This window comes from Chrysochloris asiatica, unplaced genomic scaffold (genome assembly GCF_000296735.1).
Source record: "Chrysochloris asiatica unplaced genomic scaffold, ChrAsi1.0 scaffold00011, whole genome shotgun sequence".
In the NCBI taxonomy this organism is placed as follows: domain Eukaryota; kingdom Metazoa; phylum Chordata; class Mammalia; order Afrosoricida; family Chrysochloridae; genus Chrysochloris; species Chrysochloris asiatica.
The window spans coordinates 37,589,235-37,616,223 of NW_006408529.1; the positions used below are offsets into that span (position 1 = coordinate 37,589,235).

The 26,989-nt window shown below is 38.8% G+C and overlaps 2 protein-coding genes across 2 annotated transcripts in view; one reads left to right on the forward strand and one right to left on the reverse strand.

Annotated features, from left to right (window-relative positions):
- PURG (purine-rich element binding protein G) overlaps positions 1-5,148 on the reverse strand; it is a 38,889-nt gene extending 33,741 nt beyond the window's left edge. Inside the window, exon 1 of the mRNA XM_006834498.1 lies at positions 3,811-5,148. Coding sequence (XP_006834561.1) covers positions 3,811-4,674 — 864 coding nt within the window. The 5' untranslated portion in view covers positions 4,675-5,148. The remainder of the gene's footprint in view (positions 1-3,810) is intronic.
- Positions 5,149-18,058: 12,910 nt separating this feature from the next.
- Positions 18,059-26,989, forward strand: part of WRN (Werner syndrome, RecQ helicase-like) — a 181,766-nt gene continuing 172,835 nt past the window's right edge. The window contains exons 1-2 of the mRNA XM_006834526.1: positions 18,059-18,154; positions 20,151-20,263. Of these exons, the coding sequence (XP_006834589.1) occupies positions 18,059-18,154; positions 20,151-20,263 (209 nt within the window). The remainder of the gene's footprint in view (positions 18,155-20,150; positions 20,264-26,989) is intronic.

Genomic DNA, 26,989 nt, shown 5'->3' on the forward strand with positions numbered 1-26,989 from the left:
CCAAATTTTATACTATTAGCTTATATCGTTAAAGTTTTGAGTCTGTACCACATTATGCATGGACTATTATGTGCAAACATCATCAGTGTTTTAGAATTATACAGTGAACTAGTAATTTTGGTTACTAACTTTAATGCTCATCTTTTTACTTCTAACATACAGTAGCCTTAAGAGTTTAACATCATCAAGGCAGGGATCCTATCACTTTGAAGAATATCATGTACACTTGCAGCTTCAATATGTTACAAATGACAATAAATAAAATGTATATTGCACAGATAAGAACAGTAGCTTATTTTATAAGATACATGGCATTGCATGTCCTAATACCAGCATTTTGAACTGGATCTTATTTATTAGATTATGGCTAATGAATTCTTGGGAATTTTAAGTATCAAAAAATCATAGCATCGTCTCATTTTTTTTTCAATGAATAATACATGAACTATGGAAAACGAAAGAAAAAAACTGGTAGATGGCTTACTGATTTTAGAGTATATTCAGTTCCTGGTCTATATGCATCTATTCAATCTGCAGCTTTGAGATGGTAAAATTTTTGAAGTATACATATAAGGTAGAAAATTTGGCTATTTGACTAATTGTTTACTTAAATAATCAATGAAAAATTAAGTATTTATATACAACAAATTAAAGATAGCTATCTTTAAGTCTGACATAGTATATACGTGTATACATGATCCTCAATGAGATGGATTGACACAGTGGTTGTGACAATGGGCTTAAACACAGCAATGATTGTGAGGATGGTGCATGACTGGGCAGTGTTTTGTTGTACAAGAGTTATAACTGACTCCACAATACCTAACAACAATGACGTGTGTGTGTACACACATATGCATATATATATATCACACACTCAAGTCTTTTCAGACTAAAAACCCCAAAAGAAATCATTGAAACCTAATGATTACAAATATTTTAGAAAGGAAGGTTTTAAGAAAGAGTATACAATTATAGGAATAATGGTAGGAACAATCAAATACTGGAATAATCATAGTTCCAGTTTGCCAAAATCTGACAGTCTGATGTTGTTAGTAGGCACTATGATGGGTAGCAATAACATTCAGTAGTACAGTAATTCAAGTGCACACCACTCCTTCATATACCCAAAATGACTGTTTTTGTTTTTTTTTTTAAAGCAAGCCTACATAGTTATTTTACAGTTGGGACTGCTTAAAAATCCTTGCTATTTTTAGAGTCTCAACACCCACCATGTGCTATTAACTCTAGTACTAACATTGTCTTTTAACCTTCAGTTGTTCCATAGTGATCCAGATGGTCCACAATTACAATGAACTGATGAGATTCCTTCATACTATGTGAAGAAATGTGAAATACAATCTACTCCAACACCAGCAGTTAGGATTACTGATTGTTCTTATGTAACATAAACCAACGAAGTTAATTTTCTTAATTCATACCATATGGGCTTTTAAAAATTGATCTTATTTAAATGTATTTAGGAATAAACCTCTGGAGGAAAGATATTGTTAAAACAATTTTGAATTATTTAACCCATAAATGCATTGCCGTCAAGTTGATTCTAATTCATAGGGACCCTATAGGACAGAGTAAAATTGTTCCATAGGGTTTCCAGACTTTATCAAAGTAGAATGCCTCATCCTTCTCCCTTGGCTGTAAAAAAGACAGCCTTGGAAACCCTACGGGGCATTTCTATTCTTTCCTATAGGGTCGGGGTGAGTCAGAATAGACTTAATGGCAATGAGTTTGGTTTGGTTTTCAATCTTAATGGGAAACAGACTGCCACATCTTTTCTCATGGAGCTGCTGGTAGGTTTGAACTGCTGACCTATTTGGTTAGCAGACAAGCAAGAAAAGCTACATTCTGATCTTAGTCCATGTAGCCAACTCTGATCAATGATAGCTATATTTGGGGGGTTGAAATCAGTGCCTGGCTATTAAACATGAGAACCCATAAAATCAAACCCAATGTCATCAAGTAGATTCCGACTCCTAGGGCCTTTTAGGGCAGAGTAGAACTAGAATTGCCCTATATAGTTTCCCAGGCTCTATACCTTTACAGAAGCAGACTGTCACATCTTTTTCTTAAGGAGCGTCTTGTGGTGTTGCAGCGGAGTGCCTTAACCACTGCGCCACCAGGACACCTTCCAAAATGATAATAGGGACTTACTGTATAGGAGATGAATGAAGCTGAGATAAAAGACAATTACTTTTCATTCAGAATAAAATGTAGGTCAACAGATGAAATTTCATTCCATTAACACAAGGTGGGTTGGTATACATACAAGTATATCCACTTGTTTAAAAAAATTGCTTAGGTGTTGAAAAATTGCTGTGGCACTTCCTGAAAAGGTAAATTGGTGAGTGTTATGTAAAGTAAACCTCTTTACATATTAGAAAGAGCACCTTGGAAAATGCCTGAATTTTCCTTTCAAATATTTATAACCAAACTTCAAACAGTATTTTTCATAGACCAAAAATTTGTCTTCTAGATATTTTTAAAGAAAAAAAAAATTTTTCCCCCTGGAATTAAAACACCTACTTAAAATCAGGTTTATTCTGGAAATGTAGATGTGGTTTTAAGGGTAACAATTGCAAAAATACTACTAAAATGTATTTTTATAGATGCATGTTTTTATCAATTCACTGGTGCACCAACCCCTCTAAAACAGTCACAAAGAAGAAACTTTTAACACCTTGAGTCCATGACACGCTCTGGAATAAAAACTCTCACAACTTCCAAGTTTGCACAAAAATGAAGACACCAAAATTTCCATAGCAAAGTCATAGGATGAAGCTTCCTATTTAGCAGTGACGTAAAAGTAATTCCTGAAACTTTGGGATGTTATAGTAAAAATTTAAGGTACAATAAGCAAAGGTGAAGGCGGACTTGTAACTAGTAATGACCAATTAAAACTGTCCCATGGCTTTGATATGACAATTATAAACTGTAGGATTACCACAAAATTAGAAATTATAGAATATTATAGTAACTCTTAAGAAATATGGCAACACTATTTTTAAGGTTTAATTAGCTAGTAAGTTTGATAATTTTATAGTACTGTTTAATATTCAGTTATCCAATGGACAATTAAGATATTTCTACTTTCAGTTTTATAAATAAACATATTGATATGATGCTTAAGGTTAATTTCTGTTTCTGTGGTAACTGTCCTACAGTTAAGCTTAGCAGTTTTCAATAAAGAATGGAATTCTTTTTTGGGAACTTGTGAAATTGAAATTCACACTTCCAATACTAAGTATGTATCTTTTCTCAGGATTATGTCCTAGTGCAATGTAAATCTTACATTACTTTACATTATTAAATATCTTACTGTATTTAGAAGGTCAGAATGTCACATTTTGTGCTGATTTGCATACTTCAATAGTCTGGAGCAGTTGAAGCTGCTAAACTATTTAGCTCTGGGAAGGTTGAAATTCCCATAAGAATTAGAGTGATCTATGTATAACATAACATGAAAATCAGACTCCTTGAAGTACAAACCCTGGAGGTATTACTAATAACCAAGGGACAAAAAAAGAGGAAAAACTTCTTCAAATGATTATGGATCAGTACTTCTAGCCAATTTATGATTTAAAATTTTGCCTGATGGAGTTCAAATTCACTCTAGTCGAGGGATTCTTGTTCTTCACCACTGGCCCTTCTGCCATCCATTCTCTTTTCTTTATGGCTGTTGCAAATTTTCCTCATCTCTTCTTCGTACTTGATAAAATTTTCCCCAAACCTTGTCCATGCTTTGAATGGAACAGTAATAGTATTACGGTAAGGTGGCCTCACCTCACTTACCTTCAGGAAAATGCCATACTTATTAGAGCCCACATCAAAGTAGAACCTTTTATTGTCCACTCTGAAAGAAGTCCCTTCTGGGAGTTCAACTGGGTCATCGTCTCCACCTCTTCGTTCTTCTATGTCGCCTTCGCCATAGTCTTCAATTAGTTGAACCAAGGCATCACGAAACTCAATCATTCCTTGTGCTGGAAGGACAATGGTCTGTTCCTGGCCCAAATTGTGGCCAAAATAACCTATCATGCCAGTTCCTCGCATCATGGTTTGTCTAATCCTTAGGAAGCGACCTCGCTGATTTTCCTTTAGGTCTAGATAGTATTTCCTATTGTCCCTTTCTATATAGTCCGTTTTGAGGACACTGTGAGGATGTTCTTCGGACCCCACCGAGACTGGTGGGGAAGGTGCTGCGTGCTTCTGTCTTCTCCTGGAGCCTTGCTCTTTGCTGTGGCTATGCTCCTGCCTGTGGCCTTTCAGGCCCAAGTGGGCGTAGTGCTCGATGAAGTCCCCTAGACAGTCCTTCAGCTCCGCTGCCACCGACAGGGAGAGAGTCAGTTTACTCTTTCTGATGTTGTCCTGCCGACCTCTCCCAATCCAGACTTCGGCTATCTTTAGAAACCGGCCCCGGGAGCTTTGCTTCACGTCTAGGTAAAACCTCTTTTTCTGGATGTCCACTCGCTTGGAGGCTAGCTCCTGGATTTCGGCTGCGCCTCCAGATTGATTAGGGGTGGCTGAAGCCGCGTAGTGGGGGTAATGGGAGTGCTGGGCCTGGGGATAGAGTCTACTTTTGCTTAGGCCAGAGCCCCCTACATTCTTGCCTCCGCGGCCACGGCCTCCGCCGCCTCCCCTTCGCCTGGCTCTTTCCATCTTCAGCTGCAAGTGACAAACAGACACACGGGGTAGGGGGAGGGGTGTTGAGAACAATCACAGACGCCCCTCGGCCTGTGCTGTCCCCGCCGCCGCTGCCGCTGCCGCCGCCGCCGCCCGGGACCCCCACGACGGGCCCGGTTCGCAAGGCGGCGCCGCAGCGCCAGGCTCCTGCCTCAGCCTGAAGGGAGGCGGCGGGCGGCGTCTCTGGCTCTGCCCCGCGCACACCGCATCCCTCCGCGCCCCGGCCGCCCGCTCCCGCACGCCGCCTGCCTCGGGCTCGGCAGCTCCGGGGTTCCCGGCCAGGAGACACTCACATCAGCTCTGCCATCACCATCGCCGCCGATGCCCTTCACGACCACCGCCGCCGCCAGCTCTCGGCCCCTCTGCTGCAACCGCCGCAGCCACCGCCCCCCGCCTTCTCCCCAGCCGCTCGCACTGCCCCCCGCCGGAGCAGCCGGGCAGGGGCATCGCCCGTAGCGGGGGCCGCCTCTACTCGGGCACCGGCCCGGCCAGACACCCGCCGAGAAGGGGAGGGAGAGGTGGAGAGGGAGGCGCGGGAGGGGGCGGGCAGTGGACCCCGCCTCCCCTAGCACAGCCAGCTGAAGGAAGAAGGGATCTGCGTTCTCCCTCGTAGTGGGCCCTGACGCTTGGGGATGGACAGTGAGTGTGCGGTGACAGGACAGGTGTGAAGATGGGAATAAGGACCAGGGTTGGGGCAGTGTTCTGGCATTTCCAGATTCCGTGGGGATGTAGGACTGTGGCGGCCCACAGGCACCCGCACAGAGACTACAATTCCCGAAGTGCTCAGCGGCACCGTAGAGTCTTTGCGTATATGTGCCCGCGTATAGAGGGCTGGTACTGGTTGGATTGTGGTGGGCGGGCTGAAGCACTGCGCGCATGACTAGTGGATGACCTGGGGGTGGAGCCGAGGCCTGAGGGAGCAGTGTAGAATGACCGTCTCTGAGTGTTGATGCGTATTTAGTGCGCCAGTGACGCTCTGGCGTGGCTTCTGCAGCGCGGGAGTTAAGTTTGTTTAATTGACGTATGGCTTGGATTCCTCAGTTCCAGGCCCTGCTGTCTTGAACGCCACAGTTATCCATCTGAAGGAAAAGACCCATTGAACCGACTCTTCTTAGGGTAACGTGTCTTCCGCAACCCTTCTTCTCCCAATTCCAGATCTTGAGTATTACCTAAGAATACAAAATCGGAGGTACTTGTGTGTGTGTACATAGGGCAGCCTGAAAAAAAACCAAGCCTTAACGCTATTGCCATGTCTTGACATGAGTTTGTTGAATTTTAAAGGTGCCTTTTCTAACAGCAGTTTTTCTTTAACACTTGTGCTGACTTGACTATATATCCTAAGGAAGTATTTTTTCCTCTGTGGCCAGGCAGATGCAGGATATCATAATCTGTTGCCAGCGGGTTTTCCTTTAAGGTCAGACAGATGCAGGTTGTAGTAGCCTTTGCCCGAAGGATCTTAAAGGGCAATATTATCAATGAATCTGCTTTACAGTGGACTCCTAAGAATCGAAATGCTTGAGAAAGCAGTTTTAATCTTATGCTCCCAGAAACGTATGTCCTGAGACCAGCTTGTAATCAACTAAAAAGCATGTACTTTGCAATTATGTACCCTTAGCCAATCGGGTAATCCTACATATATGCTGTCCACCAGTCCCTGCTAAATCCTTGCTCTCAGATAGCCCGCCTTCAACTTCCTATATTCTTAGCCAATCATAATTTTGTAGCATTTGTTTCTGCTATAAGAACTGTATAAAAATGGTTCCTGCTTTATTGCCTTGTGGAGCTGCCATCTTCACTCTGAGTTGGTCGTTTTAACCGTCCGGACTATATTTGGATTTTTAATAAATCTCTTTGATTTTACTGTTGCAGAAGGTGTGTTTTCATTCTAGAACAGAGTCAGTCTAGGTTAGAACATTGCCCGGCTTTTCAGACACAAGGTGCTCATTCCCATGGAGCAGACCTCTGGGCTGTGTGTGGAAGATTGCTTGAAAATGAACCTACTACAGACCTTTTCAAAGCTCCCCTCCAGTCAAAAAATTGTGTTTTCCTCTCTCCTTCTGTCCTTAGCTTGTCCAGCTGCTTGCCTTTTATGTACCTGTAGGTGTCTGTCCTTTGGACACAGCCTTTTAATTTTGCAGAAATAGAGCTATTCCATATTTATACAATAAAACCAGGGAAAATTAACTTGTTTCTTGGGTTTCATGAATTCAAATCATTCACTCCTTAATGAATTTTCAATTGACTGCGGCTGTGTAGTTTTCTGGATGGGTTTGAGTGTGTAAAAATATTACAACCTTTTGAAGAAGATAAAATTCTTAAGGTAGTAATTTGTTGTTGTTAAGTGCCATCAATTTGGTTCCAACCCATAGCAACCTTGTATAGGGTTTCTAAGGAGCGGCTGGTGAGCTCGAACTACCAACATTGAGGTTCAAATAGACTTTGAAGTTCAGTGCATTAACCAACAGTGCCACACCAGGACTCCGAGATACTAATTTAGGAATCTTTAAGTCAGAGTTCTTCAGTTTTTGTGTAGTTTGTTATGTTAATTTATTTGGAGGTTGGAGGTCTTACTGCATTGTTGTTGTTAAGGGTGGGTTCTGAATCATAGTGACCTTGTGTAGGGTTTCCGAGGAGTGGCTGGTAAATTTGAACCCCCAACCTTGTAATTCAAACTGACTTTGTAGTCCAGTGCATTAACCTGCAGCACCACACCAGGACTCTGGGGTGGGGATGAGGAGCTGTAATGTTACACACCACAATAGCAATATGGTTAGAGCCCTGGTGTGGTGCTGTAGGATAACTACTAGACTGCTAACCACAAGATCTGTGGTTCAAATCTACAAGCCACTCCTTGAAAAACCAAATACAGGGTCACTATGAGTCAGAACCAACTTAAAGGCATGTAACAACAACAATGGTTAGAGAAGACTTTACTGAGAACTTAATTTTTGAGTAAAAACTGAAGGAAGTGAGTGCAAAGACCCTGTGAGACCACGTGTGATGTAATCAAAGAAACAACCAGGGATGCCAAAGAGAGCTAGAGCAGAGTGAGATTGGAGTGAAAAAAAAAAAAAAAAAGAAGAAGTAGATGAAATTTGAGTGAAAAAGGCAAGGCACAGATTATGGAATAGGCCCTTGTAGGCTTTCACTCTGAAGGAGATGGGATGCTATTAGAGAAATTTGTCAGGGAAAGGACATACACAAAATATTGGGAAAGGATTTACTGTTGTAGATGAAGAGTGAAGAGAGAGAGAGCATGTCACAGAAGCCTAATAAAGTGTTTCAAAAAGGTTATAATTAATGGTGTCGTATGTTGCTCACATATTGAGTCAGATTTGGAGTGCAGATTGGCTCTAGGATTTGGCACCAGGAAGGCCATTGGTAACCTTGACAAGAGCCCCTTTTTTGGAGTGTAGTGGTTACTACTGGTTCAAGAGAAATGAAAGAATGGAAGTGGAAACATTAAGAATTCTGTTTTGAAGAGTTTTGCTTAAAGGGTAGAACAAGAACTGGGGTAGTTAGCTAGAAGTTGAGTTGTTTTTTAAAATATGGGAGAAATTATTCTTGTAATTTTTTTGTAGATTAGTCAGAGGCAAAAATGGGTAATACAGAAAAATTGAAAAAATTGCTAGAGCAATGTCCTTGAGTATATGAAAGAGTAGTGAATCTAGTCCTCCTAACTAGTTAATCCATAGTTAAAGAAGGAAAGGTAGAGTAGGTGGACACATGCAATAATGTGAATAAATGTCAGTACAGGAGCTTGTGGAAGTTGTTTTCTGATTGTTTCTATTTTTTAAGTAAAATCTGAAGTTGTAAAATTTTAAGTAAAATCATCAGCAGAGAGCATTGGGGAGGTGGTATGATAGGTTTAAGTAGAGAAGAGAAGGAATGCATAATTATTACAGGAGGGTAGGATATTGAATGGGTTAGGGAAATGTAGTAGGACTTGAGTTTGGTGGTCACAAGTTTAAAATGAAACCAGTTAATTTTGACCTGCTGAGTTCATTTAAAGAGCCTTGGTGGCACAGTAGGTTAAGCATTGGGCTGGTAACAGAAAGTTGAACAGTTTGAATCCCCCAGCTGCTCTACGGGAGAAAGATGAAGCAGTCTGCTCCATAAAGATTTACAGCCTCGGAAACCCAATGGAGCAGTTCTACTCTATCCTGTTGGGTCTCTATGAGTTTGAATTGACTCCATGGCAGTGAGTTTGCTTTGGTTCTGCATTCATTTTGCTGCACAAATGCAGGCACAAAGTAGGTAGATAATGTATTTAATTCAGGGTTAGAGTTTTTCCAGAAAAGAATAGTAAAATCAGAGAAGCAAGAAAAGTTAAGGGAGTATATAAAAGGAAGTGATTGTTGTTGTGGTTGTTAAGTGCCATTGAATCTGTTCTGATGCAAAGCCACCCTGTATAGAAATTCCAAGGAGCAACTGGTGAGCTTGAACCACTGACTTGGCAGTTCAAACTGACCTTGCAGTCTAACGCATTGACACACAGTGCCACACCAGGAAACTGGTTTATGGAGAAAAGTAAGGATTATTCAGGGTTAAGGAGAGTGAAAAGATAGTAGGATAATTCGATTTTAAATTCCACTGGTTCAAAAGATTGTTGATATTAAACTTCTAAAGGGGGTATTGTTGTTGTGTGCTATGGAGTCGGTTCCAACTCATAGCGACCCTGTACAGGGTTTCCGAGGCTGTAAATCTTTATGGGAGCAGAACGCCTCATCTTTCTCCCGCGGAACAGCTGGTAGTTTCGAACTGCAATCCTTGCGGTTCACAGCCTGATTTGTAACCACTACGCTACCAGAGCTCCTTTAGCTTGAAAAATAGTAGGGGTTGCTTGAAGAGTGGGATACTTGGAATTGAGATTATAGAGGGATTCAGTTGTTGGAAATGGCATGACATCCTCATAGATGTAAGTGACTTGAGCAGAGTATTTCAGAAATCTGAGAGGCCCTGTCCCCCTCAAAGGGATATTATACATTGAAGATTGTGACCCCCGGGGCAAGGAGAGGAGGAATGAAATGTAGCATGTTGATACAGGTAGCTATAAGTAGTGATGATCATAGTGAGGGTGATGAGCTGTTAACACCCTACTCAGATTCCATGAACTTGATTTATATCAAGCACTTGAAAAGTTAGGTTGTTGAGTTACATGTTGTTATATTGTAACATGTAGGTGTTCTGTAAGCCCTTCATGGACTTCTTTTCTTTGCCAAAATGTTTTTGTAGTTGAAAACAAGGTAGGTATAAAAACCACATGGAAATCATGTCTGATTCCTCTGACTTAACAAGGGGGAAACAGAATCAAACTCAAAATCAGCCCAAGACTGATTTTGAAGTGGAAGTCAAAACAGGCCACCAACCTGTTGTTGTTGTTAAGTGCTGCCCAGTTGGTTCTGACCCATAGAAACCCTGCATAGGGTTTCCAAGGAGCGACTGGCTAGCCTGAACAACTGACCTTGCGGCTGAAACCGACTTTGTAGTCCAGCACATTAACCCACAGCATTACACCAGGACTCCACTCAGCATTCCTCGTTCCATGGGCCTAGAGTCAAAAGCTGTGCTGTCTCTCCATGCCACTGCCTCTGCTGTTGACTGCTGTTGCCCCTTGCCCCTCTCCACTCATGCTTTTCCTTCTTGGTGGTCCTGGGATCTTCTAGCTCTGCTGCTTCTTTTAAACCTAGCCGAAGGGCAAAACTAACCAATCCCAGCTTTGGTGGTTGTTATGTTCTGTGGAGTTGGTTCTGACTCATAGTAACTCTGTACAGGGTTTCCGAGGAGTTGCTGGTGAGCTTGAACCACTGACCTTGAGGTTCAAATTGACCTTGCAGTTCAGCACATTAACCCACAGAGCCACTCATCACTTAATGGCGCCTGATCTACTTTGCTGTTCATTCATAAATCCGAGACACTATAAAATACAGTGGAAAAGATCATTGGATTGGAAGGTAACTTATTTTCTTCTCGAGAGTACACAGTCACAAAATTGCAGTTTTTGTGGTGCTGTGGGTTAATGTCTGTTTGAAAGCCAAGGTCGGTGGTTCAAGCTCAGTAGCTGCTCCTCGGAAACCCTATACAGGATCACTGTGAGTTGGAACGGACTTGACGGCACTTAACAACAACAATAGCATTCACATTATATAAATATCCCCTATCTGAGGAGACTGTATTTGAAGTTCTTAGGAAAGATTTCTTTGGGTAAATTTATGGGTGTTTATATAGAATTGTGTATTTTGTCATTTATTTTCCAATTGGTCTCCCTTTTTATCTTTTATCTTTTCTTACTACATATAAACTGATCTGATTGTGAAATGTATGCATTTTCGTTCCATCAGGCAATGCTGAATTTCAACCCAGTGTAAACCTTTTCATACTAAAGTTTACTTACTCCCATTTATTGAAGTTATACATTTCTGATAAATTGTGATTGAAGCACTATTTTGATTACAAAAATGTTTTGAAAACTTTGCTTATGAAGTTATGAAGTTTCAGTACTACTTCCTTTTGTTTATTTTTGTAATGGATTTAAGATAAAGGATTAACAAAGAAAAAGACTGAGTAAACAATTTTATTTTCTGTAGGTTAATGCGCTGGACTGCGGAGTCGGTTTGAACCGTAAAGTCGACAGTACAAGCTCACCAGCTGCTCCTCGGAAATCCTATATGGGGTCACTATAGATCGGAACTGACTCGACGGCACTTAACAGCATCAACAACAACAGCATGTGTATTATTATTTCCACCACTCATCTATCATGTTGTTGAACTGTGGTGGTTTGTGCCTTGCTGTGATGCTGGAACCTGTGACACCAGCATTTAAAATACCAGCAGGGTCACCCATGGTGGTCAGGTTTCAGCGGAGCTTCCAGACTAAGACAGACTAGGAAAAAGAAGGGGCAGATCACTTCTTAATGGTTAGCCTCATTAATAGCAGCGGAACATTGTCTGATATGTTGTTGTTAAGTGCTGTGGAATCAGTTCCGACTCATAGTAACCTCATATAGGGTTTCTGAGGCTGAAATTCTTTCCAGGAGCAGAAAGCCTTGCTTTTCTTCCATGTAGCAACTGCTGGGCTCGAACTGAGGACTTAATGGGTTGCATTTCATTGCTTAATTATATGAAACAACTGCACTCCCAATAATGCAGATTGTAATTTGGGATTTTCTGGCTGTTTTATAACCTTGCTGTCATAATTAAAAGCTAGAAACACTTTACATCCCCCCCCCCCAAAAAAAAAAAATTGTGTTTTATATTTGTGAATTTATTGGTCCTTGAGAGCCTGGGAAACAAGTCTAGGTAAAGGCTTCATTCAGTTATGTTTCTCATAACCTTCAATGATTTTTTTTGGTGAATTTACCAAAGAAGTTTTGTAGCGGGATAAAGGTTATACCTTAATTTATTTAAGATAAATAGAAACATGTCCCTAATTTCATGTACCAAAGAAATGCATTTTCAGTCCATACCGTGAAGATACCATCTTTCATTAAAACTAATTATATCAGTACTTAGAGGGTACTGATTTAAACAGTGTAATAACAGTTCTGTGGTATTGTTGTTACAGGATGAGTGTGTTTTCACAAATGTGAATACAGTGCAGAAACAAAGACAGCTGAGAGTCCATGCAGGGTACTTTACTTGGTTGGTGTTACCAATGGACATTTTGGTCCATTTACCTTTATAAATCATCGCATGTAACTTTCAGTGTTGACACACATTTCCCCAGAGAAGGAATATGCATTAGGGGAAAGTAAGCATTGGTTAATGGACCTGTGGTTGAAACAATTCTGTAAATTATTATTATCATGCCATTATCTGTTATAGTGCTGGATTGTGAGCCCATCAGGTTGGAAGGCAATCAAAATATGACTGGGGAAGAGCTGCCTCCTCAAAGTAGAGATGACCTTGATGATGCGAATGGGACCTTCATTTGCTTATGTGGAAATGAAGGACAAAATAGGAATAAATTGCTGTAAACATCCATTAATAATTGATTATAGATCTAGAAAAATTGGAAGTTGTTGGAAATGAAATGAAACACATAAAGATTAATATCCTAGGAATTGTTGTTGTTTTGTTGTTAAGTGCCTTCGAGTTGGTTCCAACTCATAGCGACTTTTTATAAGGTTTCCGAGGAGCAGCTGGTGGCTCTGAACTGCCGGTGGCTCTGAACTACCGGCCTTGCAGTTCAAATTGACCCTGAGGTCCAGTGCATTATCCTGTAGTGCCGCACTTAGGCATTAGATAACTGGTATTGACCATTTTGAATCTGACATTCAGAGGAAGGATCACTGGTTGGAAAATATGGCCTTGGTGATAGAAATGATGCTGGAGATCCCGTGATAGAATTTTGCAAGACCAATGACTTCTTCATTGCAGATACCTTTTTTAAACAACATAAAAGATGACTATACACATACATCTCACTAGATGGAATACACAGAAATCAAATTGTGTATATGTGTGTGAGAAGAGATGGTGAAAAGCTGCATATCATCAACCAAAACCAGGCAAGAGGCAGACTGGAACAGAGCATCAGTTGCTCAGAATAAAAGTTCAGGCTGAAACTGAAGAAAATTCTAACAACTCCAGGAGAGCCAAAATTTGACCTTTAACATATCTCACCTGAATTTAGAGATCATCTGAAGAACAGATTTCATACATTAAACTCTAATGACTGAAGACCAGAAGAAAGTCATAGGTCATTAAAAGACAGAAAGAAAAGACTAAAATGGATGTCAGAAAAGACTCTGTAACTTGCTCTTGAACACAGATGCTAAAGTGAGTAGAAGAAAGGAGGAAGTAAAAGAATTAAACAGAAAATTTCTAAGGGCAGCTTTAGAAGACAAAGTGAAGTGTTATAATGAAACATTCAAATACCTGGAGTTAGAAAACCAAAAGGAAGAACACACCCAGCATTTTTTCTCAAGCTGAAAGAACTGAAGAAAAAATTAAAGCCTCAACTTTCAGTATTGAAGGATTCTTTGGACATGTATTGAATGATTCAGGAAACATCAAAAGAAGATGGAAGAATATACAGAATCACTGTACCAAAAAGATAAGGAAAAAGTCCAAGCTCCACTGACAGGTCTTGCCAAAAAACAAAGCTGTAGGAATTGATGGAATACAAATTGAAATGTTTCAACAAACTGATGAAGCATTCAAGGCACTCTCTCATATATGAATCATCAGAAATTTGGAAAACAGCTGCCTGGAAGAGATTGGAAGAGATCCATAATTGTGCCCTTTTAAAAGAAAGGTGGCTCAATGGAGAGCAGGAATCATTAAACAATGTTGTTGTTAAATGTCATAAAGTTGATTCCGACCCATAGCAACCCTGTTTAGGGTTTCCAAGGAGCAGCTCATGAGCTTGAACCACCAGCCTTGCAGTTCAAACAACTTTGCAGTTCTATGCATCAGCCCACAGCACCACACCAGGACTGCTGTCAAACAATAACATTAAGTAAAATTCCGCTGAACATAATTTAAAAGCGGTTGCAGCAGTACATTGACAGAGAGAAATTCAATCTAGATTCAAAAGAGTACATGGAGCTAGGAATATTATTGCTGATGTCCAATGGATCTTGACTGAAAGCTGATTAATACCTGAAAGATATTTACTTGTGCTTTATTGACTATATATACAAAGGCATTCAACTGTGTGGATCATAACAAACTATGGATTAAGATTGTAAAGAATGGGTATCCCAGACCACTTGTGTTCATGAGGAACCTGTACATGGCCCAAGAGGCCGTCTTTCTAACAAAACAAAGGGTATAAAATCAGGAAAGGTGTGCACCATGGTTATATCCTTTCACCGTACTTACTGTATCTGTCTACAGAACAAATGATCAGAGAATTTGGATTACATGAAGAAAAGCATAGCTTCATGATTGAAGGAAGACTCACTAACAACCTATGATATGCAGATGATGCAACCCTGTTTCCTGGAAGCGAAAAGGTCTCAAAGTACTTATTGATGAAGATCAATGTCAATGTCAATATCGATTATACCTCAATGTAAAGAAAACAGAAGTCCTCAGTCTTCACAATAAATAACATCATGATAAACAGAGAAAAGATTGAAGTTATCCAAGACTTCATTTTGCTTGGGTCCACTGTCAACATTCATGGAAGCAATAGTCAAGCTATCAAAAGACATGTTTTATTAGACAAAAGACCTCTTTAAAGTGTTCAAGAGCAAAATGTAAGTTTGAAGACTAAGGTGCGCTTGACTCAAGCTATGATATTTTCAGTCACTTCATATGCATGCTTTAAAAGTACCATGTAGTATTAAGAGATAGTAAAAGTACCATGGACTGCCAGAAGACCAAACAAAGCTGGGCTGGAAGAAGTCCAGCCAGAATGCTCCTCACAAGCTAAGATGACTGGACTTTATCTCTCATACTTTGGGCATATTATCAGGAGGACCAGTTCCTGGAGAACATCATGCTTGCGAAGGGTTATCATAAAAGAGGAAGACCTGCCCTGCCCCCCACAACTGGAGTTTAATTGTAACAATTGTGAGGATGGCCCAGGACCAGGCAGTGTTTCGTTCTGTTGTGCATAGGATTGCTATGAATTGAAACTGACTCAGTGTCACTGAACAACAGTACAACAACATATTCATGTGAAATTTGGACAATGAATAATGAAGCATTTTGGCAGGACTTCTTCCAAGACAGGCTTGTTTATTCTTCTGGCAGTCCTGGTCCATTGAATATTCTTCACTAACACTGTAATTCACATGTGCCAATTCTTCTTTGGTTTTCCTTATTCATTGTCCAATTTTCACATGCATATGAGACAATTCAAAATATCATGATGGGTTAGACACACCTTAATACCATTTGTAGATCCAAGTAAAATGATATAAAATTAAATGTATGGTACTGATCTAATGGATATAATGGATGCTGGGTAATCAACCACCAACAGTCACTTGATAACGTGTCCTATAAAATATTCTCTCAGGCCATATAAAATAACTAATCATAAAGGAAAATTAGACTGCCTAAGCATGTTTTAAATTGACTCACTTGCAACTTACTAGTTTATAATGGTTGATTTCAGCTGACTAGCTATAGCTACTGATAGAGCAGGGGAAATTCATTAAAAATAATGAATTATTCATTTGGATAATATAATGTCGTTATAAAGCACTTCACTGTGTTTGCCATGGATTCAGGACACTGGACTTTTTGTTCCGCTTTGACCTCCATGAGGATTTGCATTTCCACCTCAGATATATTGAATCAGAATCTACATTTTATCAAGATCAATGCTTTGCTTGGGTTGGAACCCAACGGCACTTGAACAACAACAACAATAACCTTTAAAAATCTTTAAGAGACTCTTATTCTTAGGGAGTTTTTCACTTACTAAGCCAAGGGTGTAATAAAAAATTCCTTAATAAAAATAAGCTGTTATCTGTCTTCAAAATTTGTCTTCAATTAGACTTGTCAACAAAGCTAAGTTTTATTGAGTTTACTTAGATCTTGGGGCAGATGATAAGCATACCGAAAATTAAAGATTTGAAAACTTTTTAGCAGTTCACTTGAAGATTCTCATTTTTAATGAGATAAAGGCTATTCTTTACTTTGAAGGAATCAAGCTGTAGAATTGTAGAATTTTGAAACTGTTAGAACCTTAGAACTCAAACTATCTCAAGTATTTTAAAAGCAAGAAATACATAAGATGTAGTTATTAGAGCTAGCTTATTATATGTTTCTTGTTCTTTTGCATTTCCAGTTTTTATAACCTGTACTTGGTCAGCATGCTCTTTGTTGTTAGTTCCTGTTGAGTTAGCTCAGACTCATGGTGACCTCATGTTTTCTGTTGTTGTTGTGTGCCATCGTGTTGGTTCTGACTCATAGTGACCTGTGTAGGGTTTCTGTGGAGTGACTGGTGAGCTTGTACTGCTGACTGTACGGTTCAAACTGACCTTTGAATCCAGTTGACCTTGGAGTCCAGCATTAACCCACAGCACCACACCAGGACTCCTTATGTTTCTTGCTACTGCACTGGTCTTCTTATTGTTAGTTACCATTTAGGGGATTCCAACTCATAGTGACCCTGTGTACAACAGAATGAAAAACTGCCCAGTCCTGCCTCATTTTCATAATTGTTGTTGTGCTTGAGCCCATTGCTGCTGCCACTGTGACAATCCACCTCATTGGGGGGAGGAGTCATCCTTTTTTGCTAACCCTCCACTTTACCGAGCACTTTACCTTTCTCCAGGTACTGGTCCCCCCTGATAACATGTCAAAAGTATGAGAGATGAAGTCTCGCCATCCTGGCTTCTAAGGTGCAATTCATCTGTACTTCTTCCAATGTAGACTTGCCTGTTCTTCAGTTAGTCCTCTGTTAGTTATTCTGTTAGTTTAAAATAATTTTGTTAAATGTCATTGAGTTGGTTCTAACTCATAACGACTCTGTATATGGTTTCCAAGGAGTGGCTGGTGAGTTTTTTGCAATCCAGGGCTCATCCTACAGTGTTACATCCAGGGTACCTTCAATATTCTCTAACACTATAACTCAAATGTAACAGTTCTTCTACATACAGTCTTCCTTATTCATTTTCCAACTTTAATATGCCTATTGGGTTAGGTGCACCTTAGTCCTCAAACTGGTATCTGCGCTTCAACACTCTAAAGAGGTCTTGTGCAGCAGATTTGCCTAATGTAATACACCATTTGATTTCTCGACTGCTGCTTTCTTCAGTGTTGATGGTTGGTCAAGCAAAATAAAGTCTTTGGCAACTTTAGTCTTTTCTCTATTAATGATTATGTTTATTGATCCAGTTGTGAAGGTTTTTGTTTTCTTTACATTGAGGTACAATCCATACTGAAGGCTGTAATCTTGATCTTCATCAGTAAGTATTTTAAGTGTTTTCACTTTTAGCTAGCAAGATTGTATCATCTGCATATCACAGGTTGTTAGTTAGTCTTCCTCCAGTCTTGGTGCCATGTTCTTCTTCATATAATCCAGCTTCTTGGTTTATTTGTTCAGCATTCAGAATGAATAAGTATGGTGAAAGAATACAACCCTGGTGCATACCTTTCCTGATTTTAAATCATTCAGTGTCCCCTTGTTCTGGGTCCATTGTTGTGGCTACTGTGTCAGTTCATCGTATTGGGGGTTTCCCTCATTTTTGCTGACCCTTTCTACCAAACATGATTTTTTCTAGTGATTGATCATTCTTGATAATGTGTCCAAAGTAAGTAAGCTGAAAAACTTATATGAAATACATATGTTTGGTTATTCAATCAGATAGAGTACCTCTAATATTTAAATCAAAGATTGTATTGTATTTACTAACGTTACTTTTGAATTTTGTTACCAGGACAGTTTAAAGATGAATGACAAAAACTTGGCATTGACTTCTCAGCAGCGGAAACTTCCTGAATGGATGTCTATGGACAATAACATGTGTTTTGTGGAAAAAAGAAAGGTAGGTTGTATATTGATTATTCTTTCAGATGAGAAATTTAAATTTGACTGAATTAAGTTAACCATCATTTGTAAAGTCCACATTATTATTTAGGCTAGAGTTGCTGTTATGTGAGTGAACCAGAATCCAGTCATTGAATGGGTATTAGTTTATACTATTTTTTTTTTGTCTTACAATAGTAAGTATGTATTTGTATTTTAATAAGTGATGATCTTTATTAGTTTAATAAATGGTGCGTAGTGGTTACGAATCGGTAGCGTAGTGGTTACGAATCGGGCTGTGAACCTTAAGGTCAGCGGTTCGAAACTACCAGCCGCTCCGCGGGAGAAAGATGAGGCTTTCTACTCCCGTAAAGATTTACACCCTCGGAAACCCTGTACAGGGTCGCTATGGGTCGGAATCGACTCCACGGCACTTAACAACAACAACAACAACAACAACAACTAATTGTAAGGGATTCATATTTGTGCCCATTCCAAAGAAAGGTGACCCAACAGAATGTGGAAGTAATTGAACAACATCATTACTATTACTTGCAAGTAAATTTTTGCTGATAATAACTAAAAAATGGTAGAGTTTATCAATAGGGAATGGCCAGAAATTCAAGGTAGGTTCAGAAGAGGACATAGAATGGGGCATATTATTTCTGATGTCAGATGGATCTTGGCTGACAATAGAAAATACCAGAAAGATGTTTACTTGTGCTTTGTTGATTATGCAAAGGCATTCAACTGTATGAATCATAAAAAACTGTGGGTTACATTTCAGATAATGGGTATTGCAGGACACTTAATTGTGTTCATGAGGAACCTGTACATAGACCAAGAGGCAGTAGTTTAAACAGAACAAGGAGATACTGGATGGTTTAAAATCAGGAAAGGTATGCATCAAGGTTGTGTCCTTTCACCACATTTATTCAATTTGTATGCTGAACAAATGATCTGAGAAGCTGCGTTATATGAAAAAGAACATGACACCAGGATTGGAGGAAGACTCATCAAAAACTTGCATTACACAGATGACACAGTCTTGCTTGCTGAAAGTGAAGAGAACTTAACGAAGATCCAAGAATATAGCATTCAGTATGAATTACACCTCAATATAAAACAAAAATCCACAACTGGACCTATAAATAACATCATGATACAGTGAAGAAAAGATTGAAGTTGTCAGGGATTTCATTTTACTTGGATCTACAATCAACACCCATGAAAGTAGCAGTCAAGATAGCAAATAGCACAATGAATTTGACAAATTTGCTGCAAAAGACCTTTAAAATGTCAAAGAGCCAAGGTGTCAGTTTGGGTACTAAGGTGTGCCTGGCCCAAGCCATGATATTTTCAGTCACCTCATATGCATGCAGATGTTTGACAATGAATAAGGAAGACTGCATTTGAGTTATAGTGTTGGTATAGACTATTGAATATAATGTGAATTGCCAGAAAAACAAAGAAATTTGCTTTGGATGAAGTACAACTGGAATGTTCCTTACTAATGAGGATGACAAGATTTTGTTGTGTATTTTGGAAACATTTTCTGAAGGGACTGGTCCCTGGGGAATGGTGTCATGCTTGGTAAAATTAGGGGGTCATTGAAATAGAAGAAGACCCTCAATGAGATGGATTGACACAGTGGTTACAACAGTAGAGGATGGGCCAGGAACAGGCAGTGTTTTGTTTTTTGTACATAAGGTTGTTATGAGTCAGAACTTGACAGCACCTAATAAGAACAGTAACCAGTCACATTATTACATCTAGAATACTAATATAATTATCTTTATTAAAAAGCAACTCAGTCAAAAGAATGGTTTTATGAAAACAGAAGTTTGAAACTAAAAATTTTATGAAAAATAATTTTATAATGCGATGATTTCATCTTTATTGCTTTGTTTGTATGAATTCACTAGGCTTTAAAATATTAACAAATAAAAGTTAAAATTATAATTTGTATGTTTTAATGTGAACTTGTACCCTTTCTGAATTTCACTTAACTCAAGTCATCTATTCAGAAGAGTGTTTTTGAAGATAAACTCCCCTTCTTAGAATTCAGTGGATCTATTGTGTACAGTTATGAAGCTAGTGATTGTTCTTCCTTATCAGAAGATATTAGGTAAGTGATTTGAATTATCTAATTTCATTTGCTTTTGATCCTTAAAAGATAATAATTATCTATTATAGTAATTAGTATTTGTAAGTATACAGAATTTTACAGTTGAGATGTGGTCTATAGATAAATTTTTTCTATATGTAAAATATTAGTTGTTGTTGCTGTTAAGTTGTCATCGAGTTCTTCTGACTCATAGAGACCCTATATAGGGTTTCTGAGGCTTTTGAAAAGTCATTGCCAGGACCGAAATCATCATCTTTTTTTCTGTGGAGCGACTGGCAGTCTCGAACCACAGACATTGTGATTTGCAGTTCAGTGCTTATTGTATGAAGCCACCATGCTTCCAGAATATTATTGAGAACTTACAACTCTACTTTTTGAATAAAAGCAAATTCACTGAATTAAACTTGCAATGCATCTACTTAGTCACTTAAGCCATTCAATTACAGTAGCTTTTCTTTTTTAAACCTAAAATGTGATGTTATATATGGAACTATTGAACAGTTTCTTTATTTCACCAATTTAGAAAATAAAGCAAGAATTATGCAATCTCTAAATGCATAATTTAAAATATCAATATAGTAGTATTGAATAATGGTTGTGATTGGCTCTGTATATTTGGTTAGTACCAATTATAGTAAATGATCCTTAAAAAGAACATTAGCAGTGATTGTTAGTACTTCTTTTAAAAGGTGTCCTAGTAAATTAGAACTGTGAAGTTCTGGTTGTTAGTGTTAGGTGCCATTGAGGCAGTACCAACTTATAGCGACCCTAGGCACACAGAACGAAACACTGCCTGGTCCTGGGCCAACCACACAACTTTTGCCACGCTTGAGCCCATTGATGCTGCCTTTGCTAATCCATCTCACTGGGAGTCTTCCTCTTTTTCTCTGACCCTCCACCTTACCAAACATGATATCCTTCTCCAGCAACTGGTCCTTTCTGATAGTATGTTCGAAGTATGAGAGATGAAGTTTGGCCATCCTGGCCTCCAAGGAGCACTCTAGCTGCACTTCTTTCAACACAGATCTCTTGGTTCTTTTGGCAGCCCATGGTATTTTCAAAATCTTCCAACACCATAACTCAAAAGCATCAATTCTTCTACGGTCCTATTCATTGTCCAGATTTCGCATGCATATGAGGTTATTGAAAATACTTGAGTCAGATGCACCTTAGTCCTCAAGCTGACATTTTTGCTTTCAACACTTTATAAAGGTCTTGTGCGGCAGATTTGCCTAATGCAATACATTGTTTGATTTCTTGACTGCTGCTTCCATGAGTATTGATGGTTGATCCAAGAAGTATGAAGTCCTTGACAACTTTAATCTTTTCTCCATTGATAAGAATGTTGTTTATTGATCCAGTGGTGAGGATTTTTGTTTTCTTTACATTGAGATGCAATCCATAGTGAAGTGAAGCCTATGGTCTTTGATCTTCATCAGTATGTATTTTAAGTCCTCTTCACTTTCAGCAAGCAAGGTTATGTCATCTGCATATCGCAGGTTGTTAATGAGTCTTCCTTATTAACATAGTATCAACAAAGTAATATTGAATATTACTGATGCCACGATTTCTTCATATAACCCAGCTTCTTGGATTATTTGCTCAGCATACAGGTTGAATAAGTATGGTGAAAGAAGATAGCCCTGTCGCACACCTTTCCTAATTTTAAGTCATTCAGTGTTCCCATGTTCTGTTTGACAACTGCCTCTTGGTCCATGTACAGGTTTCTCATGAGCACAATTTAAGTGTTCAGGAATGCTCACACTTTGCAGTGTTGTTCATAGCTTGTCCACACAATCCAAGGCCTTTGCGTAGTCAATAAAGCACAGGTAAACATCTTTCTGGTATTCTCTGCTTTCAGCCAAGATTCATCTGATGTCAGCAATGATAGCCCTCATTCCATGTCCTCTTCTGAATCTAGCTTGAACCTCTGGAAGTTCTCTTGTCAGTGTGTGGTTGCAGCCATTTCTGTATTACCTTTAGTAAAACTTTACTCGTATGGGATATCAAAGATATTGTCCAATGGTTTCCACATTCCGTTGGTTCACCTTTCTTTGAAATGGGCACAAATACGAATCTCTTCCAATCAGTTGGCTAGATAGTTGTCTTCCAGATTTCTTGGCATAGATGAGTGAGTGCCTCCAGTGCCATCTCACTGTGTTGAAAGATAATTATTAATGATTGGAATGTGAGAGTTGGAAGCAAAGAGGAAGGATCAATAGTTGGAAAATAGGGCCCTGGTGGTAGAAATGATGCTGGAGATCGCATGATAGAATTTTACAAGACCAACAATTTATTAATTGCAAATATTCAGTTTCTAACAACATAAAAGGTGACTGACCATAAACTTTGCTTGATAGAATATACAAGAATCAAATTGACTACATCTGTGGAGAGGATGGAGAAGCTCAGTATCATCAGCCAAAACCAAACATGCAGCAGACTGTGGAACAGACCATCAATTGCTTATATACAAGTTGAGGCTGAAGCTGAAAAAAGTTAAAGCAATTCGAGAGAGCCGAACTATGACCTTGAATGCATCCTACCTGAATTTAGAGACGATCTCAAGAAGAGTTATGGAAAGACATTAAAAACATCATACAGGGAAGAAAGACAAAGGTCATTAAAAAATAGGAAAGAAATAAGAGAACAAATGGATGTCAGAAAATTGAACTTGCTTTCCAGGATAGAGAAGCTAAAGTGAGTGGAAGAAATGAGTAAATCGAAGAATTGAGCAAAACATTTCAAAACACAGCTCGAGAAGACAAAGTCAAGTATTATGATGAAATGTGCAATGACTTGGCGTTTGATAACCAAAAGGGACGAACATGCTCAGCATTTCTCAGGCCAAGAGATCTGAAGAAAAAAATCCAAGCCTTTACTTGCAGTGTTGAGGGATTATATGGGGAAAATATGTAATGATGCAGAAAGCATCAAAAGAAGATGGAAGGAAAACACAGAGGCATTTTGTTAAAAAGAAATGGTTGATTTTTAACCACTTTAAGAGGTATTCTATGGTCAAGAACTGATGGTACTGAAGAAAAATGTCAAAACTGTACTGAAGGCATTGGCAAAAAACAAAGCTCCAGGAATTTATGGAATATAAATTGAAATGTTTTAACAAACTGATGCAGTACTAGAGGTGCTTGCTAATTGTGCCAAGACATTTAGAAGACTATTTTCTGGTCAGCCGATTGAAAGAGACCCTCGTTTTTCCCATTCTAAAGAGAGATGGCTCAACAAAATGTGGAAATGGTTGAACAATACATTAATATCACATGCAGGTAAAATTTTGCTGAAGATAATTAACAAATGGTTGCAACATTATATCAGAAGGAAACTGCAAGAAATCCAAGCTGGATTCAGAAGAGGACATGGATCTCGGAATGTCATTGCTGATGTCAGACAGATCTTGACTGAAATCAGAGAATACTAGAAAGATGTTTACTTTTCTTTCATTGATTATGCAATGGTTTTTGACTACATATATTATGAAAACTAAGGATCACCTTTCAAGTACTAGGAATTCCAAAACACTTAATTGTGCTTTAAGGAACCTGTACCTAGACTAAGTGGCAGTTGTTCAGACAGATCTAGGGGATACTGAACGGTTAAAATCAGGAAAGATGTTTCTGGGGTGTCTCCCTTCATCGTACTTACTCAACCTATATGCTGAGCATATGTGAAGGATATGTGAAGGTTTATGTGAAGAAGAAAATGGCATCAGAATTGGAGAAAGTCTCATTAGCAGTCTGCGATATGCAGATGATATAATCTTGCTTGCTGGAAGCTAAGAGGACTTAAAATATTTACTGATGAGTATCAAAGACTAAAAGCTTTTCAGTATGGATTACACTTCAATGTTTAGAAAACAAAAATCTCACAACAGCACCAATAAATAGCATCATGATAAATGGAGACAAGATTGAAGTTGTCAAAGATTGCATTTTGCTAGAATCCACAATCAACACTCATGGAAGTGACAATTAAAAAATCAAATGATGTATTGCATTAGGCACGTCTGCTGCACAAGACTTCTTTAAAGTGTTCAAGAGCAAAGATATCTTGAGGTGATAGTTCTTTGGTTACTAGTTTGGCTGCACTAGGGTGCTCCTCACTTGTCTTCAGGTGGGTTGAGTAACTGGCGGGAGTGTGCACATGGTTCTATTTTTGATGGTTGTGGAAAGCATCTGAGTGGGGTGAGCATCTGTCATTCATTCAGTGGTGTAGGTAGTGGCATTTGCCTGTATAGTGGGATGGTAGGTGGTAGGGGTAATAAGTGTGGCTGACTTGCTTCATTCCAGATTTGTCTATACTGTGTCACTGTCCTGATGGGGATTATGTAAAGTTGACTTCTCCTTATCTACATATGTTGGCTTCTGTGTCTCAAAATGGCCAGTACTTCGTGGGGCCCCCTCTCTGTTTTATGCCTCAATCACTGCTTTTGTTCTGTCTCCCTCTTTAAATTGGTATTTTATACAATTATTTTCTCCCTCATTTGGTGTTCAGAGTGCCAGGAATATCATCTGTATCTTTTGCATTAAGTTTTTGTAGAGGGGTTGGACAGAGGTGTCACCAGGACACTGCCTTGTCTTCTCCTGTATATCCTTTTTGTTGGAATGTCATTCAAGTCTGTTGCTCAGTTTAAAAAAAATTAATTTATTTTTGTTGTGTTGAGAATATGCACAGCAGAATATACACCAGTTCATCAATTTTAGACATGCATAACTCAGTGACATTGATTATATTCTTTTAAGTTGCACAACCCGCCTTTTTGTCTTATTTCTCCTTCATTAATATAAACTCATTGCACTTAAGTTTCCTATCTTTTCTTCTAAGTTTATATTGTCTGTTTTATCCCACACAGATAGTTCTTAACAGAGGATAATACTTAAGGTAGACTTTCTTTGATTTTGTTGTTAAGTGCCATCTAGTTGGTTCTGATTTATTGTGACCCTGCTGTATAGGATTTCTGAGGAGTGGTTGGCGGGTTTGAACTGCTGACCTTGTGGTTCAAACTGTACTTGAGGTCCAGTGCATTATCCTACAGTGCCATACCAGAACTCCGTTTTCTTTAGTTAAGCTAAATTACAGTTTTGTTTTAAGGTTTAAAGTATAATGATTATTTTAGGGGAATAATCTCAATCTCCATGGCTCCAGAAAATCTCAATTCCATAAGATTGTGAAATTCTTCACTTCCCCCTTTTATCATGATTATTCTGTAGAATCTTTGATCACAGTAGTAATTTGGCACCATTCTGATTATTTTGTTGTGGCGCCATAGGATAAGCATGTCATAGGATAAGCACCGTACTGCCAACCTCAAGATTAGCGATTCAAACCCACCAGTTACTCTTTTGAAACCTTATATGAGGTCACTGTTTGTCAGAACCAACTCAAAGGCCCATAACAACAACAGTAACAACAATCTAGTTGCTCATGGAGTCAGTTAGCCACACATTTAATTTCCTCCTACTCCTGACTCCTTCCTCTTTTGCTTGAGGCAAATGGAGACCAGTTGTTGCTCCTTGAATAGCCATGTAACTAGCTTTCAAGGCTACAGGCACTTTGCAAGAAACTATGAGGTAGACTAGAAGTATTAAACAGGTAATTAGATCAAGTTAATGGAATTTCTCATGAAACTGTGACATAAAATGAAATTCCATCTGGTTTTGGTTGTACTTAAGCAGTCTCAGTATCTAATATTATTATTATTATTTTGGTCATTGTTGTCAATATAGCTATCACACAGCTTGCCAGTTCGCCTTCTTACAGGTATACAATTTATTGACAGCAGTTACATTAATCCATTCCCCTGTATTTTGATTGGGTTATTGACTTTTAAGTTACAACTTTTATTTTTTGAAGGTGGTTTATTAGGATAGGTTTATTAAGATAGGTTCAGAGTAGCCTTTACTTTTTGAGAAATTCAATTCTATAATAAGGTTTGTTGTTATAAAGTGCCCCCAGTTGGTAACACTCATAGCAACCCTGTATAGGGTTTCCAAGAAGCGGCTGGTGAGTTTGAACTGGCGACCTTGTGGTTCAACGTGACCTTGTGGTCCGGTGCTTAATCCACAGTGCCATACCAGGACTCTCTAAATATAGATGAATGAGTAAAATAACATATATTTCTGTTTGTATAATTATAAACTAATATTATAAAACTCAGGTGAAGGAATGTTAAACACCAAACACTTGACAAAAGTTATTTCAAAAGGAGATGATTAGAAAGTGTATACTTAGAGCTTCAGCTATATTTTCTTGCTTTGGTTCTTAAGAAAAATGTTTAATGAATTAATGAATAGTATGATTTGGTAAAGATAGATGTAGGTACCTAAGTATTTGATATATTAGCTGAAGCTCTAAGGACTCTCTATAATAGGGTGTGACTCATGAATTCTTTGCTGGATGCCCAGGTGATCAACAAGAATCTCTTCTCTGACCTTTCAGAACTCTAATGCCTCTCACTCTTATGTGAGCTTTAAGAGTAGTTCAGATTATGATTCCTTGGTTGTCCCTTGCCTATCCTCTTAGAGTTTCACTCTGTGCTTGCACGTCTTACTATTCAGCAATAAGTAAAGTGTTCTCCTACTAAGATCTCTGGAGCTCTTTTCCTACCTAGCTCTAGAACTCTGACTTAGAAGCTGACTCAGTTTCTCTGGATTCTGGTAATCTTAACTCATTGGTACTGCCATGCTCTACTTGAGATTCTTTTTTTTTTTT